The sequence below is a fragment of the Gymnodraco acuticeps genome, unplaced genomic scaffold (genome assembly GCF_902827175.1).
Source record: "Gymnodraco acuticeps unplaced genomic scaffold, fGymAcu1.1, whole genome shotgun sequence".
Taxonomy (NCBI): domain Eukaryota; kingdom Metazoa; phylum Chordata; class Actinopteri; order Perciformes; family Bathydraconidae; genus Gymnodraco; species Gymnodraco acuticeps.
In genome coordinates, this window is record NW_022989949.1 from 1283868 (window position 1) to 1306747 (window position 22880).

The following is a 22880-nucleotide window of genomic DNA, read 5'->3' on the forward strand; positions in this document are numbered from 1 at the left end:
GAAATCAGTCCACAAGGGCTCAATTCTTCATGATGTCAAAATGTATTATTATTTAAGATATTCAAAACAAACCTTATATTTGCTTTGGTATTTGTGTTTCCAGAAGATTGTTAATCTTGTTGACTCTGACCTCTCATCAAAACTGCAATTGCAAATTAATAGTTAAAGATTCTAATTTTGCGATAATAGGTTTTTCAATGTTCCAAACAACATTAGCTTTCCCTTAGCATTACCCTCACTACATGTCAATAACCTAAAATGTCAACTGAGAATATAATCAAGCTAAATGTAATAGCATGATATGACATCATTGACATACCAAATAACAGCAAACAATGCACTTCTCTGAGAGGTGGTCTTTTAGTCGTGAATGTGCTCAAAGTACATGATTAGGCAGAGATGGGACATCACATTCCTGCTTTTGATATGTCAGTGCTGTCAAGACTACTAATGTCAGAAGGATTTTGTACATGGTGACACAAATCTGAGCTATAAGGAATTAGCTTTCTGTAACTTATGCTATTATTGGCTATTGATAGTATGAGAACTTCAGCAAAAGCATAGGTGTAGGCAAGGGAAACAAAAAGCAAGATCAGACTGCAGAAAGTACATGTGAGAATACAAGGGAGGGGTGTAAAGCAGAGGGACGGGAGGAAGATGGTGGTGAATGACAAATGAGAGAAAGATGAGGGTAACAGAGGGACAGAGTGATGCATGGGATAACCAAAGTGTGTGAGACACACATGGCACAATCTGAACGCTGTATCAAATAAGATAGAATGCAAAGACCTCAGATTATGTATGAATGCATGTGCTGATTCAGCACCGATACTCAATGCCTTTCTTTCATATTGTCAAATATTTCAGGGTGTCTGGCTTTAAACAGATACTAGAAATATGTGCTCTTTAGAATTGGGAGAGCATGTATGGACATCTTATATAATAAGCCAAATTGCCTGCTGCAAAAAACTGGCCAGCTTTGTCCACTGGTTAAAAGACCACTGTCAAAGGTCTGACAAACTTTGAAATATTGAGCAGCGATAATAATGTCCAGCAACAGGGTTTTTGTAACCTCCCTTCTTCTGAATTATTGACTCGGGTAAGAGAGCCACAAGGTGTTTTTGACTTGGATTGACTTCAGTGATCTTCCTCAAGTCAGAGTGTGTGCAGCCCTGACACGGGCCACAGCCTGCCTCATGGGTGACTCCATTGATTTATGAAACTTTGCAAACCTAACACTGTTTAGGTTGTGAATGTTCGATGATATTTATATTCAGTTAAGTGACATTTGCTGGCAGTCATAGCATGACTATTGGTTGCATGCATTGCTTGTCCCTTAGTGATAAAGAAAAGGCTTTGCAGCAGCACACTTCAGACTACCTAGTCCCAAATGATGGTTTACTCGTGGTAGGTGGGGTGTGAGGTGGGGCAATGGACAACACTAGAACATTTTATCGTGCAAAAAAGGTGAGACCAGAATACGAAGAGATAGAGCATCAATATCAAGTTGAGCAGGGGAGAAAGTGGAAGAGAGAGGGGGGCCAGAGCATTCACCCAGGGCATGGAATCAGTCAAAGAAATCAATTTTTAATTTGGCCGTCAGGATGGCAAAGCTGGTGAGCCAACATCGCTACTATGGACTTAATTACACAAAAGAGCCCCAGAGAAAGGGAAGATGAGAGGAAGAGAGAGTTGGAGAGAGGTGCTGAGAGACATGGGAGGAGGGGAGGGGGACTGAGAGAGAGATGGGAGGGAGATGTGTGAAATGGGCGATAGCAAGGTCACTGTCTGGTTGAGAGATAAAGAGGCGGAGGTGGAGAGACAGATGGCCATGTACATAAGAAGAGAGGAATCGAGGCTTGGGGCTGAGAAGCAAAGAAACCTGATTTCACACCACAGCACTCTAACTGTGAGCCCAGCAAACACACACATACATCACACTGGGTATGATCATAGCATGTGGGTGACTTTGAACACACACACACACACACACACACACACACACACACACACACACACACACACACACACACACACACACACACACACACACACACACACACACACACACACACACACACACACACACACACACACACACACACACACACACACACACACACACACACACACACACACACACACACACACGCTTCAGTGCCTCTTTTGGTGCCTTTTTACTCTTCCTTTGCTGCCTGGAGGGCACTGGCCAAGCGTATCAAAGGCGTTTGACCACGGTGGCGGCATTAAAGCTCTGCCCAGGACCATAACGCCACTGATAATCCAAGCTGTGCCACAGAACTAGCACAGGATGAAACACACCGCCGCCTAACCCCCAGACACTCACTTTATTTTCAGCTACTACTGTACTACTTTACCTGCCGCTCTGTTACTCTCATTGCAGGTTTTCTCAGCGCCTTTCTACGCGGTTACCTTTGTAGGAAAGCCATTAGAGCTTGAACGCAGCTGAAAGGTTAAAACCATAAAACACAAACACCAGGAAATGAACTGGGAAGTTCCAGCTTGAGGGGTGTGGATCAAACAGTGTAAAGGCTGTTCATGTTGGATACACTCACCTGGAAATACTCTGCACTACCTTAAATCAACAGTAACAAAATACATTTTAGTAATCTATAGAGCAAACCTCGCTAGGTTTGAGGAAACCAGATTTTTAAGATTTCCACACCATGTTTTGGAGTACTGACCCAGACCGGAGCACACAGTCCTTGGCGCAAGGTCAAGCATAAATGTCAAATGTTTTTTTTATAGAGATGTTCCCTTCCAGCTCAATAAAATCTTACTCACCTCAAAATATTCCGTTTGTATAACCTTTGACTGCAATCCATTTACATGTGTTGCTAGTAAACTAAACTAATTTACATCCTTGAAGCAGGCCGATGTGTCTGTAAATGCTTTGGCTAAACTTGGTGTATGGCTGTGTTGTGTTTTTTTTTAATTGTCTGTAACTGTAAAACTGTCTGAAACTGTGCTGTTACCATTCTTGGGCAAGGACTCTCTTGAAAAAGAGATTTTGAATCTCAATGAGACCTATCCTGGTTAAATAAAGGTAAAATAAAAAATAAATAATACTAAAACAATGTCCTCTTTTAACTGCGTACTTGCGGCTAGTTCTTCCTTATTTGCATCCCCCCTCGCTTAGCTATTTATTGGTTCATCACTCAGTCTGACAACAGCTTCTCAAATGCTCTTTTCTCCAACCATATGCTCCGACTTTCCATTTCCAACACTTGACTCATTTTCCCTCTTCACTTTCACCTCTATGTTTTGTTGTGAGCATAGTCTATTTTCCTACCGTTGAAACCCCCTCCCCTCCCTTTTGCCCGTCTGTACGTTGACTGTATATCCAGCCCTGTCTTGATGGGAGAGGATAGTTAAACGCCTTGGGAAGTTTAAGACCCACTTGGGATCCTTCTGATAGCAACCCAAATAATGAAAATGTAATTCTACAGGCATAATTAAGTTAGAGATAGGGCGATTACTGTGCGATCCATTAAAAGTGATGGCAGAAGTAATTACTTATTCAATCAGCGTGGTTTTATGAGGATATGCGATGGCACCATGTTGCGTCGCCTCTATACAAGTCATTACATTTACAAGGGCATAATACTTTAAGCTGTGATTGGTCCTCTTGACAGCTTGTTAAATTATAATTTAATACCCTGGTGAAAATAAAAGTCACTTTTTTTTCAAACCTGGAGAAATAAAGTTGTTTATAGAGCAACTGTCCTCTACATAACCATTCCTGACTGCAGTATATGCGACTGTGTATCACTATGTGTACGCTTCCATGCCATGAGTATAAATCTGGAACTTTGTGATTTTCCGATATCCCACTGTGATGTGTGCAATCAATGCCTGTGGATTTGTTTGGTCTGCAGTGTGGTTTGGAGGAGTGATAACAAACACTTGAAAGGGATTCATGATACTGTATGTCTGACACGTCCTACGCTCAAATACTGTCTGCCCAGAATGATGATTCTCAGGTGTTAGAGTCAACACCAATGTGTTTCAGTATGTGTGAGGATGATGCACGGCCAAACAAGCTGTTTGTTCTCACTGCAACATGGTGATGTTGATGATCTAATTTTTCATTACCAAAAGTGTAAAGACACAAACTGATGTAATCACAATTTAATGTAGGGTGGTGCAGTTGAAAACGTTTTCAACAGCAAGCAACCTGCTAGCATGAGGCAGAGAGAAAGTAAAATAACAGTGTGGGCATGGTTGCCTGTGTGATCAGCTACATACAGTATGCAATCACAAACTGATTCATTCAGATCAACTCACATCTCTAAGGCAGCCCATGAAGTTGTTGCTGACTGGTGATCCGGGCAGGTCGGCGGTGTTGGGGCTCCCTCCGATGTAGAAGAAGTCATCTGAACCCAACATGGTGTAATCTTCCTGGGTGTAACCAGTGGTGGTCAGTATACCATCCACTGAGATGGTCACCTGACATAGGCATGGCCCAAAAGAGACAGTGAGAAGTAGAGAGGCAGAGATAGAGAGCAGGAAAAGATGGATAGATACAGGATGATGAGAATGGAGAGAATTTAGAAGAATGTGGAGGAAAAACAAGGAAGAAAGTGGATTAAACACTGGTGCTAGGCGGGGTCGTCCCCTAAATGGTAGCGATTGGTTTGTTGCTTTTAGTGCCACTCAGACTGGGGGCTTTCACTCTAGAGGGCAGTTGCTAAGAGAACAAAAATGAATGAGTGCTGTGCTCACTGTGTAATCATGAATCGTGATTTAATTTGCAAGAGTATACTTTAATGTAATCCTATACTAGATTAAGTGCAAAATATATATGGCAGCATGTATAAAAAACATGATCTTATAGGTAACATCATTTAAAAAATATCAACAGGGCTTTCCCTGTGATTGACATAGCTTCTCTGTAAAACCCCTTTGCTGAACCCCATTTCAGTTAAGCCCCTGTCACACTGTCCCGAAATTGACACCAGATGGACACACGAATATGGAATTGTGAATTTCGCACGAAGATGGCCCCGAACTTGGTCAACAGCCAAGCAACAGCCGAAGCAAGTACGATGCCTACAGAAGGCCACACGATGGCACCCGAACCACACACGGAAATATGGTCGTAGACTTTACTGATGATTTAAAATGTATCCAGACTCAACGTAAGAGCTTGTGCCTCTTCGGGGGGTGCTAACATTTAAACATACACTTTATTCTTCACCTTCTCCGTCTTTATATGTAGATTAGAAGATATTACTTATCTCCGTCATGTTGTTTCCATAGCAACAACAACTTCCTGTCAACAGCATAAACTCACCTTCAAAATAAAAGCATCTAAATAAAACAGGAAGTTAACCTAAATTACATTAAAGACATACAACTGCAACGAAAGTAACACAAACAATGTAATATCCTTTTCAGTTTCACAGAACACAAATTGGGTTATTTACATAATATGTGTACATGATTTTGTTGTGAAATAAATGCAATCGCGATGTCATCGTACTATAATACGACGGCATTGTGAGGGCTTCACGTAGTCGTGTTGCCTTCCTAAGACAATCGGGCAGCTTCTTGCTCCCTTCGTATTGTCTTCATGAGGCGAAAAATGCCCGATGGCACGATGATCACACGAAGATGACACAATTTTACAAGATGCCCTCACGAGTGCCTTACTAAGGGCAACATGGACACACAAATTCAACACGAAAATGAACCTTCGCAAGGTCCTTCGGCAATTTGTTGGCATGCCAAAGAGTTTTCCACCGCTCACGAAGTTGCTGGTGGAGCCTGAGAAACTCCACCAGCGGTCATACGATGGCTCAAGATGCCCTCACGAATAGCCCGATGTTGTTATGATCAGAGCCGAATTTGAACATTTCCTTTATCGGGTGTCCATCTGGTGTCAATTTTCGGGACAGTGTGACAGGGGCTTAAAGGAACTACCAGTAAAAATAAACTCCTTTGTAATGTTTAACTGCCTGAAGTCTTGTCTTTTGTGCAAGGTTACACATTATGCTACATGCTTGATCGCTAACAGTGATCGGGAGGAATCAAACACACAGCCGCAAGCTGATGGCAGGAGATAGTGTGGATTGAAACTTAAGAAGACGTAATATAAATAATTTAATAATACAGGTGTATAAAGGGTACATTTTTGAGGATCCTCCAGGCTTTTCCGTGAAATTGGATTTTTGTTCTTTCGCTCAAATGGTATTTTGATGTCTGTAAAATTGAGTCTCGGTACCCTTGTATTACTGGAATATGACTAACTTCATCAAAAGGAGTTCTAACATAAATTACATCAGCGTGTGTGGGGACTACTCCGGCACATATGTAACACAATACCTAACATGATGAGGTGAAGCAACTGTTTAAAATTCAACACCAGATCATGGCGGTTTAAAGAATACATGAAGAGTGAATATTAGGACACAGGGGATATGCTCCATTGGAAATAGAATGAAGGAAAAGGATTCTCTCAACTCACTTTTTCCACAATTTGTCTTTTTTACATTATACTCTTTACAAAGTGGCAAATTGCACTGCTAATAAGAAAAGTGTGTCTTTTGCATTATCACGTCAGATATCATGGCTGTATTTCAATCAGTGCCATAGCTATTTATCTACAGAAACAGAATGAAAAATAAGGTTGTTTTTTGCATTTAGTGACCAATCATTTGTGCAATTATCCTAATAGAGCGGGCCTGAGGCCTAAGTGAAATGCTTATGTCCCTGATTCAACATCTGCTATTCGAAAGAATTGCAGGGAGATTTGTACACATCCGTCTGTTTTTCATTAACACTGCACACTCAAAAGTGTTGCCAGCACAAAGCTAGCTTGATTTTAGTCATTTACAATTATATTGTGCACATTATATCTATAGATACTGCTTTCCTTAAATGTAGTTTTGATGAGCACCTTTTAAGAGCAGCAGGCTTTGAGCACAGACACATTTTAACCAATAATAATCTACAACAATAGCATTTATCCTAGAAGAAAAACAAGAAAAAAGCCTCAATATGAGATTTAGCAAACACTCTTAGGCTGAACAGAAACCTTAGCAACTGCACTCAACAGATCAGGCGCCCCCAGCTAAGTGCTTGTGTTCTCTTTTTCCTGACAGTTTTGTTTTCGTTTTTGTACTTCCCTACTTAACAGGGCAACTCATTTTTATGTCTGCTGTTTCTACTTGGAGATAAAGACCTATCGTATATGTCAGATGTATATGGCATGAGGAGTGCGTGGTTGAACGTGCTGGTGTGTCAGGGTCGTCTTTGAAGATCTCGGATTGGGCTTTCAGCAGGGCAACTTAATGTGTCCTATTGTGTCAAGAAGCTAAGGAGAAGATACAAGGGAGGGGGGGGCATGACCTCTTCTCGTATAAGGAGATAGGATATCAAACGGTAGACATATTACCTGTAGATTTTCTGAAATCAAAATGTGGACTTCAGTGCTTAACATGTTTTAGGGCCAAGCAAAGCTTTTTGGATTTGGAGGAATATTTTGTGAACTGTTGTTGATTTCTCATTGGGGCCATGCGATTGGCTAGCTGCCAGACACCTAAACAATTCCCAGCTAAAAAGGGGAAATTTGAGATAAGCATTTTTTCTTTTCATTGTTCTTTCTCTTGCCATCTCCACCATCCCGGTTCCACCACATACATTGGTTTTAATGTATGCATTGCATCAACAACATCCCTGGGGAAATCATATTACAGTCATTGATTCATTGTGTAATCAGAAAATGGCAATACAAAACCCCCAATGTTCCAAAAATAAGAACATGCATTGATAGTCAAAAATAAACAAAAACAGAACAAATATCCAAGGGTTTTCTCTGAGGTGACTTTGTGATTATTCACAAGAGCTAGCTAGACTTTGTTTCATTCAGAATGCACACTCATCTCATTGAGTAATATTACAGGCACTTGCATCACTGGCCAGAGGAGGGCAAGGGTGATAATATCCCAGGTTGCTGCTAGAAACACCATGATGCTGCTGGCCTGGAAGCCATAAAGCTTTGAGAATATAAATACAAAAACCTTTGCTGCAAATTCTGAGAATATGGCCTGGTTCGAGCTTACACCAACACCTGAATCAAACAACTAAGAAGCAACGCTGAAAATAAGCTACCTCAATAAGACAACACACATAGCACACAAATCCCACTGGTGCTTCTGTTGGATTCCTTGTTTTTATTTCTTCAAATACCTCTCGAGCCGAGTACAAACATAAACCAAACATAGCTGGCTGATCTGTGCTGAACTGTGTGCCCCAGATATCACAGGAAACAGTCTGAAGCTGTTTACAGATAGATTAACTGTAAAGGGATTGACACAGCCATGAAACCATATGGGAAGCGTTCCAATTTAGCCCAGTGTTGGAAATATTACTCTGTTATGATATCAAGTTATCCCTTTTTAAACCTATCTTTCGATGCTGTGCTTATTCCTCATAAACCTACAACTACCTACAGAATGACAAAGCTTTTGTAATGGGGCTTCACATGTAGTGTCCTACTGTGTGATCAGCTGAGCGTGTTACAGCCTCATTGACCATAACTGGCTCCATGACTGCAGGCTCCTGGCAACTGAACGATCCGACAAGAAGATTGCAACTAAAACAATACTGTCAATACTGACAACACTTATATCACACGTAAAAGTTAATAACACTAAGCATCACGTATTTTACACAATTCCAAGTGCCTATCCTCTACTATCTTCCAGCTCATCCATTGTCTTTATTTATTTTCAGGATTCTGGTTGCCACAAAATAAGGAAAGGGAGCTGAAGGTAAAACATGTCTTGTGCATCAGCTATCCATAAAGCAGAGCATCACAATGAACCCAGATGATATTGAGGGTTTGAGGAGAAAGATCAAAGCAAGTCTTGCAGCTGAAATTCTCCACACCCCACATTACGGTATATGAAGCTGTACCATTTCAACTCTCAGCTTTGTGTGACTCACTTTGTGCACACATCATCGAGGAATACAAAAATGTCGTGATTTCCAGCAGCCCATTTTTATTTTTAGCAAGAGATTTCTGTTTCTATGTCAGCTACTTTTGTCATGTAGCACAGTCTGTCCAGGTACAGACACCCATCCGTACCTTCATGTATTCAACATTGTAATTATTGCAGAGAAGAGCAAGCTTACCTTGAAAATGTATCACTTACCCTTGTTGGCACTACATTTGATATTTTGCAGGGAGAAACAATGTGTTATATTTAGATTACACAGTTGAACGCTCACACGTATCATAATAGATTACACATTACCACCTTGCACCACATTGCCCCCCCATTAGCTCAGGTCAAAGCCAGACCCGCAGGAGGGGAGGATGTTCAAAAGAGTAAGAGAAAAAGGAGCTTCTCATCCAGCGGTGGACTTCAGTAGGTGTCTGGCAGCTTGTCAACGCGTATTTGAGTAATTTATTGTATGAGGAGGGTTTGTCTTTCAACGCTAAATATGGAATATGTAGTTTTAGCTAAGCTACATATCTAGGTTAGTATATGAGGAAGGGTTGGGAGGCCTGAGGCAAGTGTTGTTTGGCAACCGTTGTCAAGAGGAGGGGGAGAGAAAGAGGGGGAGTTTTTAGTTGTGTGCCGAAAATAGTTAGGGTTGGAGGGTGAACAAAATCGGTTAGTACTTTTGTAAGTAAGGGAAAGTCAGACACAAAAATGGTTGTTAGTACAGTTACAACAAAGGTTTGATTCAAACAGTAGATTAGTAACACTGTTTTAGTCAATTTAGTCAGTGATAAGTAGGTGAGGATTCTTTAAAAGTCCTCTGAAATTTGATTGCTCAAACCAGGTCCAACTTTGGACTGAATGTGTTATTTCATGGGCAAGGGTTTGTTTTGGTTAAGAGGAAACAAAATGGATCCATCCAGGCGAACAGGGTGACACACAAGCCATGCACTTAAATGGGGAGATGACAGGGATAATGTGTGGATGGGAGGAGTATTCCATTAAACACAACACAAACAGACCCACTAGTAAATAAAAACAAGTAAACCATCTGGCACGATGCAGCAACATGGGAAAGTAGAAGGGAAGGAAATGTAATTGCAGAGCACTACGACACCAGACAAATGGAAAAAGTGAGGTTTCAATGTAAAGGTTTAGAAAAGAAAGCAACAAAAATAAAAACCCATAGACACGTGGTCAACAGACTGACACGCGCTGGGGCTTGGGCAGCAAGTTCTCCTGTGAGTACGCTGATGGGAAGACGTTCTAACAGATGGACACATGCACATCAGATGCAGGGACACAACCACTGGATACTGGAGGTGTGGAGGTGGAAGAGGGACAGGATGGGACCAATCACAGATGAAATTAATGGAAATGAGAGGTTTTTTTTTTTAAAGAATGGAGAAAATTGAGAGGGGAGAAAGGACATCCCTGATTTGGGTGAACAGAGCAATTAGTATTCCAATGGCATGATGTGTCATAGCATCACTTTCCATGTTAGATATGGAGGAAATCTGCACCCGTACATGATTGCACTAGAATTCCCCCACATCATTTCTGATGTGAGCTTGAGATTGCGTACTCATTTTTGTCAGATTTGAGCTTGAGTGAGTCACTAGATACAGAGACTCATAACACTTTCCTCCAACTCATGTGTTATGATGGATTTCACAGATGTATTGCTTGGGGCATCAATTCTCTATTCACCCAGAAAAATGAATGTCTGTGTCCCCTCTTTACTTTTTCCCTTTTTTTGTTTCAGCAAGAAAATATGTGAGGTCGTTATTCATTTTAGTAAGTTAATTTGAAGTTAAAAAAAGAAAAACAAAGAAAGTGAAATTAAATAAATAAAACAGCAAGAGGGTGTGGCTAACATGTTTCATGGCCGTATTGATTATATTAGGACATTTGATATATGTATGTATATATGTTAGCCAGGATATATACATATACATATATGTATATACTCAATGCAATCTGTATATAAAAAAACAAGATTGGGAAGAGGGTTCAAGTCTCTTCATGCAGGGGGTGAGGCCAGTAAAGTATAATATAAGTTAGTGTTAGTGTTAATGAGGGGTCGATCGCACACAGCTCAGATGTTCTCAGGCAGTTCTCGTTATGGTCTGCATCAATGGCCAGACAGCTTCATATATTGATTCGTCCAGTGAAAGCAAGTAAGGCTGAGTATGTCTACTAACATCAGATTCTGCCAGATTTTTGCATTTGCCATTTTATTCTCATTTATGAGCCTTCAGTACTCTTGAATTACATTTCTGCACCCAATTAGGGGTCTAATGACAAATTAAAGCACTTTATTTAGTGCCCACATGTGTGGAAGGCCAGCACTGTGTCCAGGTGCAGGTCTAAGAACAGTCCCATCTGGTTGATTAATCAAGCTAAGGCCACTAATGGGATCAAACCCTCATTTGAGGCATACTTTATAGTGAAGGCTTTGGCCTCTAAATCAAGGGTTGTAAATACTCTTCATGACTCCATAAACCACAGCATGGCCAACTAAGAAAACAGGTCACTAAACGGTGAACAGTTCCAACATAGGAAGATCATCATTGCCTTTCTCTCGTGTTGTTAAAAAAGTGTTTTTGTTTACTTGCTCTCACTGGAGTTACTCGAGTAGGCTTTTTGTGTCCCTGAGAAATCTGCTGCGTACGCTCTATTCATAGGGTTATTCTAAGAAAAATAAATCAGGGGGGGACAGGGATTACAAAAAAGTAAAAAGGTAACTTTTCTAATACTCAATTGAGAAAACATTTTTTGCATTATGATTCTTTATTTCTTCATACGGATAGTGTTCGAAGTAAAACAAAATAAAACAAATCAAAAGGGTCAACAAATAAAGTAAAACAAATCAAATCTAAATAAATGTAAAATCTTTGTATTTTTGGGCAGACCTCTTTGGATGAACACGTAAAATATGTTCAGGAAGGGGAGGACTGGATGGCAATAAAAAGCAATAACATATAGAGAGGGCTAAAATAAAACAGAGAGGTGGAGTTGTTCAGCTACCTTGGAATTGATGGCGGATTGTACTTTCAGTAGAAACAGAATAGAGAGAGGTAACGGAAAACCCAGGGCAAACCAAAGTATAAGACAATTAGAATGATATCTACCATATAATGCAGTTTGTTTACCATAGCGTGTCCAATGCCTGCGTGCTTCAGGAGAAAACAGGGGGAGGAGAAAGAAAAAATAAAATGACCAACCTTAAACTTAAGAAAACACACCTCAACCCCAAAAAAGTGGCAAAGAAAAAAAGAAAATTGCCTTTTTGAAACCAGCTTTTATTTTCATTAACAAATATGAATTGAATATTCATAGATGATTTAAACTAAATGTTTGTCCTATTATTTATATAGTATAACATCCAAATAAAGAAATAAAGAAAGCAATTATATAATTAGGGTAATCTACCAAATGAAATAACAGAAAAGGAATAAAAGGATAACAATACATTTGTTAGTATGTAAGTCGCAAGTTAATTAGAGAAAACAACAGATGGTTCACATTCCGTGAATGACACAGTGTTAGTTTTTGAAATCATAAAAGGTAAGGGAAAAGAAAATTCACCAATGAAAATAATCAAATTGGAAGAATTCTGAAGCTTGTTGTTAGTAAAAGAGACAAGAGTTAGAAAATCAACTTCCACAGGGGGGATTTGGGTAGTTTTGATGGGGGTGTTTGTTTAGAGTGGGGAAGGGGAAGAAGGAGAAGTTCATCAGTGTCAGGATTCAATCTGACAAGCTAATCTGGTCAGCAGCTGGCGCTGGGCTCTAGTCCATTTCAAATTGAAGTCCTTTTGTACTGGGCGAGGCCAATCATGTCTTGATCACTTGAATAGGTGCACATATCTCATACATGTTTCCCCAAGTAGTCATTAAGGGGTTAATGTTGTTTAAGAAAGAGAAAACAAAAAAAGTATTATTGCATTGTAAAAATGGACAATTGTGCATTTCCAGTGATGTGAAGTCACTGGGGGCATTTTGGGAAACATAATTCATTTAGAAGATTCAGAAAAGGATAGAGAAGGATAGAGAGAAAGGTATTTCACTGAGGGTTCTGATATCTGCAGCAACCTAAAAGGGAGATGAAAGGCCATTAGGTAACTTAATGTGGTTTTACACAATAAAGAACAATGGGTGTTCTCCCTGGAAGGAGGAACACATACACCTGAAATGGGAAAGAAAACAATAAATTAATAAGGCATCATTTATGATAGGTGTTGTGAAGAAGGGGATTGTTCTGCACATAGAAAATGTTGCTTTACTGTCTCTGGTCCAGCAATATGTCCAGTGTTTCCCCTAACATTGTCTTGGAGGGGCGCTGCGCCCCACCAACGGAGCCCCGCGCCCCCTCTGAAATTCAAGGTGTTTAAAACAAAGATATATATATTTTATAATCTTTTTTAAAAAATATATATATAGCACCTTTTATTAAATAAACTAAACACTTTCATTTGAAGTTGTGAGTTTAGTGTTGTTGACCCTAAGAAACACTGATGCATTAATCAATAACAATAGTCCAGAGCTCCTCTGTTCCTCTGCTCCAGAAGATTTAAAAAATCAAAGCAGTAAACCTAGGGGAAACACTGATGTCGATTGTGTTGCTAGTCCAAGCTTTCCAGCAGAAACAAAGTCTAAAAGTCACTTCTCATTGCTTGTTATCTCAGCCTATCAGCTCTATGTTGCTGTTCATGCTACTCAGTGGTGGTGCTCAGTCAGTATACTCTGTATCGGTCAAATATCTATCACTCAGATCTGCCATGAGTTTCCCTTCAGGGTGGAATGGACATCTAGAGGACATCTTATATTTTGATTAAAACATGTGAAATTGGCAGCTGCTGTGAGTGATCATATCTGATCTAGATCTTAGCAGGATTTGGACTAAAAGGGTGAATTCAGAAGACAAGTATTTAGTAGTAAAAACATACATTACATTGGGGTGAAGTGTCTTGCCCAGGGACACAACGACATGCTGACTGTAGTGGGGTTTGAACCTGTGACCCCCTGATCCCAACACCAACACACTAGTCCACTGCGCCACACACCTCCCAGATATAACTTGTCATGTTTGAGTATAGGTTCTGACGTTGTGAGTGAGTCTGTCAGTCTGTCCCTGTAGAATACACAGTAGGTCCTGTGGGTGTTTGTGTGTGGGATGGATCACTGAGTGGAGCTGAGTCTAAGTGGCAACCATAAACAAAGTCCTCTTCATGTGGAAAACTGGTGGTTCTGAAGCATCATGCAAACCCACGCTTTGATCCCAGGTCATGGTAAAAAGCTGTCACCGGTCACACATTGCGTCTAATGACTCCTCTTATGCATTCATTAGGACCAGTGCTTCTCAAAGTGTGGTCCGCGGACCACTGGTGGTCCGTGACCGCCCCCTAGTGGTCCGTGAGTATATTGGTACAATTTCACATTTGAAATAAATACATTTATTTAAGTTTTTCGCACTCTCGCGGGAATATCTCCGCAATGGAACAAGCTTAAGTTTCACTTTCGATTCCATGATATAGCCCAGATAAGCACCTTCATCACACATGTTGCCACTTGTTTGTACAATTTTTGTAAAAAACGATGTGGTTTTGGATATTTGTGGAGTTAGGTGGTCCGCGAGTGTTTTTTTATTGGTTAAGTGGTCCTTGGTATGAAAAAGTTTGAGAAACACTGCATTAGGTGAATAAGATGCAGTGGTGGATGTGAATTCATGTATTTAAACTTGCACTGCCATCTCTCTGAGTTAAGAAAAACAACAGTTGACACATCAAAGAACAGATATGAAGGATAATCTCTAACAACTAGGAACCTAGCGACGGTTTATTAAGTTAGACAAATGTTTGCTTTTAAAAGTGACAATGACTGTGAGCCTTTTTAAACTCACTGAATGATTGTCTGTGAAACAGCAGGGTAAAGAAATGAGAGATTATTAAGTGTGAATTTGTTTTAATTATGTATGTTTTAGGTGTTTCAATGGATGTGTGTATTGTATCAGCTCTTTGGCAGATTAAGGGATGGTTGTGAATAAATGTATTCTTCTGACGATCTTTGAATTGACATGATTGAAGTGATGGAGGAAAACACGTGGTGGAAATGAAAGGAAGAGATAACATTTAGAGGAATGTGTGCATGTGTCTGCCTTATCCTATACAATGAGTGACCATACAAGTGTCAGTCTGTAAGTAAGCTGTATATGCATATACTGTAAGAAAGGTTTATTTTAGTTATCCTGAGCAGGTCAAAATGATATTGACTTTCCAATAAAAAAATATATATTATTATTATTAACAAGGGGATGCATATAACTTGAAGTTGAATAAAAAAAAACGTGAATTTGCTGAATGAAGAAAGTATATCTGTGTTCATTTTCATTAAAACAGCACATAAATATAACGGAATAAGATATGTAGAGGTGACTTGATTAAATGAGTGGGTTGTTGGAGGAAATTATGTTTTATTTTCCAGCAACAAATTAACCAATCATTCCATTACAAGAAAGTCGACAGATCCACTGGGGTCAAGATTATAAGAGTAAAACATAAAACATGCTAAATGAATGAGCTGCCACGCTGGAGAGAAGTGCAGAAAACTGAGCCATTGAAAGTCACGTGAGGATCCAGCGGCTTTGCTATTATACATGTTGTACTGCATGGGGATTGTAATGAATGCTGAACTGGTACCCCATTGTCAAGATCAATAGTGCAGCAAATTAGATTTGTTCTATTTGTGTTAATGCATAGTAAGCATAGTGCTCTGGTCACTAGAGGAAACAGAGTGGACTGGCTAAAAAAATAGAATCCTGAGGAGTCTCGAACCTAAAGAAGAGTAGGAATGCAGTAGTATCAAAATAGACCAACTACTCATTTCCTTTTTTCATGCACTGTAATTTTCCTGAAAGCCAAAATGCCTGGAAGCCCTGCTTTGACAGCACACCCCCCTCTCTGTAATTGACCCATGTGGGAGAATAATTCTGTGAATGGCGATGTTTGCTGATGGAGGATTAAGCTCCCAGTTGTGTAAACAAACACGGGTCCAGACAAACACCTTTCTGCTGAAACGGTCTCTCAGGGCCCCCCCTGGGTTCCGGAATCTTCTGTATTAAGAAGTGTGAGGACGGGAGCGAATGCTAATAGTGTTGTGATTCACTATCAGTTTTGCAAAGCTGTGCATTTCACAGACAGGTGAAACGGTTGAGACAAATCCTTTAACTCCTGCTGACGATCTGCATAATGCCATTCACAGTAGGCAAAGAAGTAAAATGGTGTTTCTGTCACGGTGCACTTCACTGAACTACAGCCACCAGTGAATACGCTGGATAAATATATAATGACAAATGGATGGTTCAACCGAGCCAAGATTCCCAGTCCAGATAGATTCATCCTTGTAACGTAGAAAGGTCTAATCATCGTTTTCCTATAAATCTTCAGGTAGAAATAAGTGATGCAACTGATACCGTGGAATAGTATTATTGGGTGGGAGGGAAATGGGTGCTATTTTTCACTAAGCAGACATTTCACGGTTTGAATTGATGATTAGAGACTGTATGTGTACCTGTGGAAATATGAGCTGAATTTTAGTTGGCTGCATCCATGTCATATACTGCCTTGCTGGGTATTTATGCGTGTGCGGTGTATAAGGCGTTCTTCTGCAGCACAGAATCTGTGAGTGACCCTGTCAGATGGAGGAGAACTGGGCTTCAATTCAAAATAGCTCTTTCGGGTACATTTGGTTTTGCGTTCATTCCAATCATCAGCCATACACTCGTGTCTGCCTCTCTCTTAATCTGGCTGGAAGTAATGGAAACCGGCAGACAGGCTTCAGGTGCAAATATAAATGTCACTGCAATTACTGTGAAGAGAAGTCTGCAAACAAACCGCGAGTGAGCGTCAGTGTAGGCGTGTATGTGTGTGCATTAAATTGCACGATGTTGTTGTTGTATTATGATGAAGGTGGTCAAACTGTTTTCCTCTATTTCAGTTGTGCTCCCTATCATACTCACCTCTATTTTACTACATCTGACAGACTCCCTCATTCTCCTTAGAACCCATCAGGAGGAGATTAATGTCAAGCAACAAGTACTTATTAATAATAAACTAAGCAACAGTTGATGATTTAACTATTGATGCACAGCTTTTATGATAAACTTTACATTTTTGATTTTAAAGAAAGAATATTCACTAAATGCTTCTTCAGACAGATGGTTATCTAACTTTCATAGGCATTTAAAGTTTATGTTTAGGAATTCATCACAAAATGTGGGGCCTGTTTTGAGCATGTAGCTCCAGCTAGCTTGTTGTATTTATGTTATATTGTACTGTATGTCTTTCAAAACATGCTTTGGTACAGCTACCAAAGGATACAAACAACAACACGTTCCTGATTTGGATGCAGGTAACAGCCAAAGATGCCTGTAATGATGGCCTGTTCTCTTCCATAATCTCTTCCTGAATCTTTTAGCTGTTTCTGTCTCACTAGCATTTTATTACCTGTTTGAATATGCTACAGTAATGGTACAGAGATTTGTTATCTGATATAGGTCTAAGAGACAGAGGGATGAATAAACATGAAAGTGCTGAAGCAGGTAGCGGCAAATGAGGTTGATGAGTGAGTGAGTGTGGGAACGCGGGCGGAAATGCTAATGTGCTGGAAATGTGATGCAAATGAGCTTTTTCCCCCTCAAATGCACAGAACCTCTCAGTGTTGGTATCAAACAACGCGGCTGATGTATTAGCATGAGGTGTTTGTAGCCAGAGCGGTGAACAGCCACACACTGGGCTTCAGGTGCTGACCTCTGATCAGCATGGGGAAAGAATCATAGGGAAAGGAAAACAAGAAAAGCACATCCGACTGTGCCCCCACCTCCTCTCGGCTGGAGCACATTAGGATTGCTTTAAATGTCAGTGGTGAAGAACTCAGGAAGGATTACACAGGGGTGTTAGCATGTCATTATGTACATCAAACAAATCCACCACTTCTGCCAGGCTTCAATAGCAATTCCTAACGTCACCATAAAGGCGACATATGTGTTAGCAAAGCCGAGCACTACGCACGGTATTTTCGATTTAGCCACAAAAGCTTCAATCAGTCATTCTGAACGCGTTATGAGGACTTCATTGAGATACTTCTATGGGGATTGTATGCGCTGTAATAGCGTCACTATCATGTAGAATGCAGTCATGAAACCTTACAGGTGTGTAGTTGAGATCAAAATGAAAGGGGTTTAAAGATGAGTGTGTAGTGTATTCCAGGATGGCTGAAGCAAGGGGTCAGGGAATGGGGTAGAGGCCACTTTTCGCTCCAGGTGGGATTTGGTGTCATTATATTGCTAGTTTTTTCATATGTCTTTCCTCTGCGTACACAGCAGGTTTAAGAAGTAACATAAGCATAATTTGAAATACTGCTGTACAGTAAATCAGGCAGACAATCTCTTCAATATATCAATATTATTATATTTATATATATATATTATAACTGGTGGACGTAGGAGTAAAGCATCTACTGGAGTACTCCAGCCAGGGACAATTCACTACCAAGCAGCATTTGCAGACACAGTTGCTAAGTGACAAGTTGCAGGTAAGGATGGACGTGGAGTCATGGTGAAAGGGAGGGGAAGAGGAGCTGCAGAGGAATTGATTAGTTCTCTCTTAGGAATAATGGCTGCCTCTTGGAGTAATGTTGGATGAGAGTGGAGGAAGATGAGACATGGACTGATGGATGAGGAGCAGGGAGGGTTATTGCAGCTGATCAATGCTTGGTGAAATGGATGAATAATCTGAACAAGTGAGAGAGGAGTAGCTATAACGGACAAGAAAGAGGTGGGGAGTGTCCAGGCTTTCATATTGATTAAAGGGGGAGGGGGGCAGTCCCTTTCTGTCGTCTCACATTAAATAAATGTGGTTACTCCTCAACATGCTCTGCCACTTCAAACATGATTTCTTAAACATGGTGATGTCTTAGTAACAGGGATTACAACATGTCAGTTACTGGATGATGAATGAAGGGCTTAAAACACTACGGTACATTTGGAAAATCATCCTTTTTAAAAGGGATGATGTCTTTAGAAGATCACACCTCATGTGGAACACCTTAATAAACTAATAAATGACAATAAGTCTACCTGATTAATTGTGCGGTCATGATACAAGTGTGTTGTCACAGCATTGTCCACTTTTGGTGGTTTTTTATCAAAGGTTTTCAATCCCTTGACTTGGCCTGTTTGTCTATAAAACGACCATATTGTAGAAGAAAGGGTGTATTCAGGCGCAGCGTAGAGTTGTGTTGTGTGTTGAATATGAACACATACAGTTAGCTCGCAGCAATTTATATTATGCATGGCAGACATGCATGGAGGCCAGAGGAAGTTTGGAATGTGATGGGGCGTGTTCGTGCGTGCTTGCTCAGCTGAATTACTGTGCTTGCCTTATTGGATTGTATCTTGTGTAGTTTGGTGCTTATAAAGTTTGTGTGCTTATAAGTTTTATTAACCATTATTGACTGGGTGTGCTTGAGTGTAAACAACCGCATGCTGCCCGTGGATTCACAATGGTCCAAACTTTGAAAGTATCTCCTTCCCCCTGGACACTGCTGCTGTTGATACTTGTGTTACTCATGCTTACTAACTTCCTTGTTTTTGCTTATTCAAGGAAAGTCAAGCCCTGCTGTGGTTGCAAGATAGCTAAAGCACTAACATGTCCTATTAGGGGATTGCCCATATGAAGGTTTTTCTATTGAGGTAGAATCAGTAGTGTTTTAAAATCAATCTAGGATAGGGCAAAACATCCATACACTTATTTATTTATTGATTTTTGAGGCTGTATTATCCCCAAATAAATAAAAATAAATCCAGTTTCTCTGAAAATACCCCAGTGGATTATAATATGGTTCATCGTGGTCACTTCCTACATTATGGTTGCAATTCTCAACGTGACGTTTGCTAACTTGATTCCGATGAAGATCAAAGCTTGCCTTCTCCAACTAGACTGTGGGCTGAACATGCATTTAGCCCGGACATTACTAAATCAGTTTGATCCATTAGTCAATCTAATAGCTGCATCCAAGGTCCACTTATATGAAAAGAGATGGGAATGGCTGGGGTAAAGAATGTCAAGGTAGACAGAAGGAGAGGGACAGCCAGAGACATGAGGACTGATTATACTGTAAGTGAGAGAACAAAGGGAGGAAAGGGTGACAGTGACACAGAAAAAGGGAATATAAAAAAGACAGATATTGAGTTCAGAGGTCTCTCTCTTTTGACGTTGGCTAAGCTTCTGGCCCAGTTCTGTGACACAGTCGATGTAGAATCTTCTGGTTGTAAAGTGACATTGGGGAATACAAAAGAAAGCGTGCTTCCGTTTTTTCTTCCCTTAGTAAAACAAAACGCTGTCTCTCTTTCAGTGCTCCCCCCATCCTCCCACTCCTCTGATATTCCTTTAGTCTCAAATCGCAGCACTGCATTTCATTTCCCACTCTCTGTTGTGCACACAATCATCATCTCACTCTCTCTTCCTCTGATGAACACACACAAATGCAGACATACAAGCGCGCACTTCCTCTTCTCTGCCAGTGTGTGTCTCATGTTTCCTCTGACTGCCTGTGGTGTCCGTTGGGATGCTAGTGCCTGTTAAGCATGCAGACAGGCCGCTGTGATGTGAGGCCATTCATACATGGAAAGTTAGCCTTACTTTACATTGGTGTATTTCTATATGTCCAGTCAATTGGAAGCACGATATCCATCAGTATTTGTACGCCATGGAATATCTATAATATGAACAAAACACTTTTTTTGCATTCTGTAAATGTCACACAAATACCATAACAAAAGCTACACTATAGTAAATGACAGATTACAAATGTTTAACCCCATGATGCAGTAGTCATAGCTGTGAACACAATTAATGGCACTCTGCTCCTGCTTCTGACTAGAACTACATCAGTAACTCTACATCCATGTCGTAACTAATCTGGGTTCCAGTCAATGAACAGTTGCTCTATTTGCTGGTTGCACTTTAATGCCATGGGAATAGTGATTATGCATGAGGAGAGGAAGCTGATAAAAACATCTGCTGGCTGCTCTCACATCTTTCATTTGATGTCCCCATCTTACTGCTGGCAATGCTATTAGAACGTGTATGCAAATCTAATGTTTGAAGGCAATGCATTAACTATCAGACATTCATCAAGACTCCCACAGAACATCCACCTCACCTGAGCTGCACTTGCTCTGCTGCTCTCTGCAATACACACACACGCAAAGTGATTGATTGACTTTGAAATATTGTAATGACAGTAATGGGTAGGAACATAATAACACAGGCGCCAGTGGTTTTAGTTGATGTTCAAAGTACTCTCAATAGACTTGTGGCTGGTATTTCTAGTTGTCAAAGCTAAAAGTTATCCCAAAATCAATACTCACAGACCATACAGCACAATGAAGAATGAGACTTTCTTATTTAAAGTATGAATTGTGCTTGGATTGCTTTAACTGCTAGATTTATGCTGACTTGTATTCCATCGCACACTTATATATATATATATATATATATATATATTCGACCTACTTCCACAATGTGTTCTATTTTAGTGCAGTGTATCAGATACATATATCATTTCCACCACAAGACACCCTGACATTCCAGCTTTGTCTTTTCCCTACGCCTTTCTGCATTTGCCCTTTGCCTCCCAGAGGACGATGGTCATCAGTGCTGAACTCGACAAGATGTCTGTGACAGTAGATCAGCATGCCAAAGGGAGGGAGGATGTGAGCGAGGGATCCCTTGCTCCTTATACAAACCAATATGTGCATTGGGTGGGGTACAATGTGCGTGAATTGTGGGGAGAGAGTTGCAGTGATGAGAGGTCAAGGCGTGTGTCCTTGCCTGCCTATCATCTGTGCTCTGTAGAGATTAGCCACTCTCTTGGAGCAGTACTGCCAGATGCCACCAAGGGGAGCTCTGAAGCTGTTAGGAATACAGCATTTCTCCCGCCTCCTCCCCCTTCTCCTCTGTCTTGGCGGAGAGTCCCTATCACCTCACCTAATTCTGTCTGCTTCATTTTATCCTACACAAAGCTGACAAATTCATAGGTTTTGTGGAGAAAGGATGGAAAATACACACAGAGAGAGAGGGGAGAGAGTGGGTGAGGGAGACTGGCTCACAGGCTTTACTTATTTTGGAGCTTACTGATGCAGCTGTAGATATGTATGACGTTGCAAGACCCATTAAGAACAACAGACAGAGAGTGGATGAGACTGTTGAGACCACTACGATAGCCGCAGCTGGAATCTAACGCTCGTCTTTTAGATGGCGGGCTACTTGTAATGCAGGATATCATGTTAGCTCCAGTGGGAAGACCAGCGGAAAACAACAATGGTGTGTTTGTGTGGATGGACTTGCATAGCATTTGCATTTGTAAATTAGATAATTAATAGTACACTGAAAACAGAATGTGGACAAAATGTTAGCAAAGTACGATACAATTGAAATGAGCAGCCTAGCATTGTATACATTCTTTGCCCAGCTTATATTGGTTAGTTTTGGTTAGACTGACATGGAAGTGTACATTTGAATGCAAGGTGTTTTTAAAGGCGAAGTTTGTATAGTTAGTGTTCATTATTTTGTCCACCCTTTGCAGTCATTCAACAAAATACATTTTTTTGCATAAAATGCACAGAGTATAAATGATGTCAAATATGATATGCATCTCTTGATTATGTAAAACAAACACAGAAACAAACGATTGTTCTTTAGTCTAGATATGATTGACCTTTGTCATAAAGCATGAGGCTTACGGTGCCTTGCTAATGTAATAGACACTATTTGCAGCTTTTAGAATATCATGTTCAAGAGAAATATATTGTGTTCAATTGTTTCAATGTAAATGAAAGTTT

General features: G+C 40.4%; 1 protein-coding gene across 2 annotated transcripts in view; it reads right to left on the reverse strand.

Moving 5' to 3' along the window:
- The window catches only part of nrxn2b (neurexin 2b), a 637678-nt gene that overhangs the window by 371199 nt on the left and 243599 nt on the right, over window positions 1-22880 (reverse strand). For both annotated transcript variants that reach the window (XM_034210531.1, XM_034210529.1), the window contains 2 exons: window positions 12131-12154; window positions 4309-4470 (listed from right to left, as the gene is read on the reverse strand). In XM_034210531.1, coding sequence (XP_034066422.1) covers window positions 4309-4470; window positions 12131-12154 — 186 coding nt within the window. The remainder of the gene's footprint in view (window positions 1-4308; window positions 4471-12130; window positions 12155-22880) is intronic.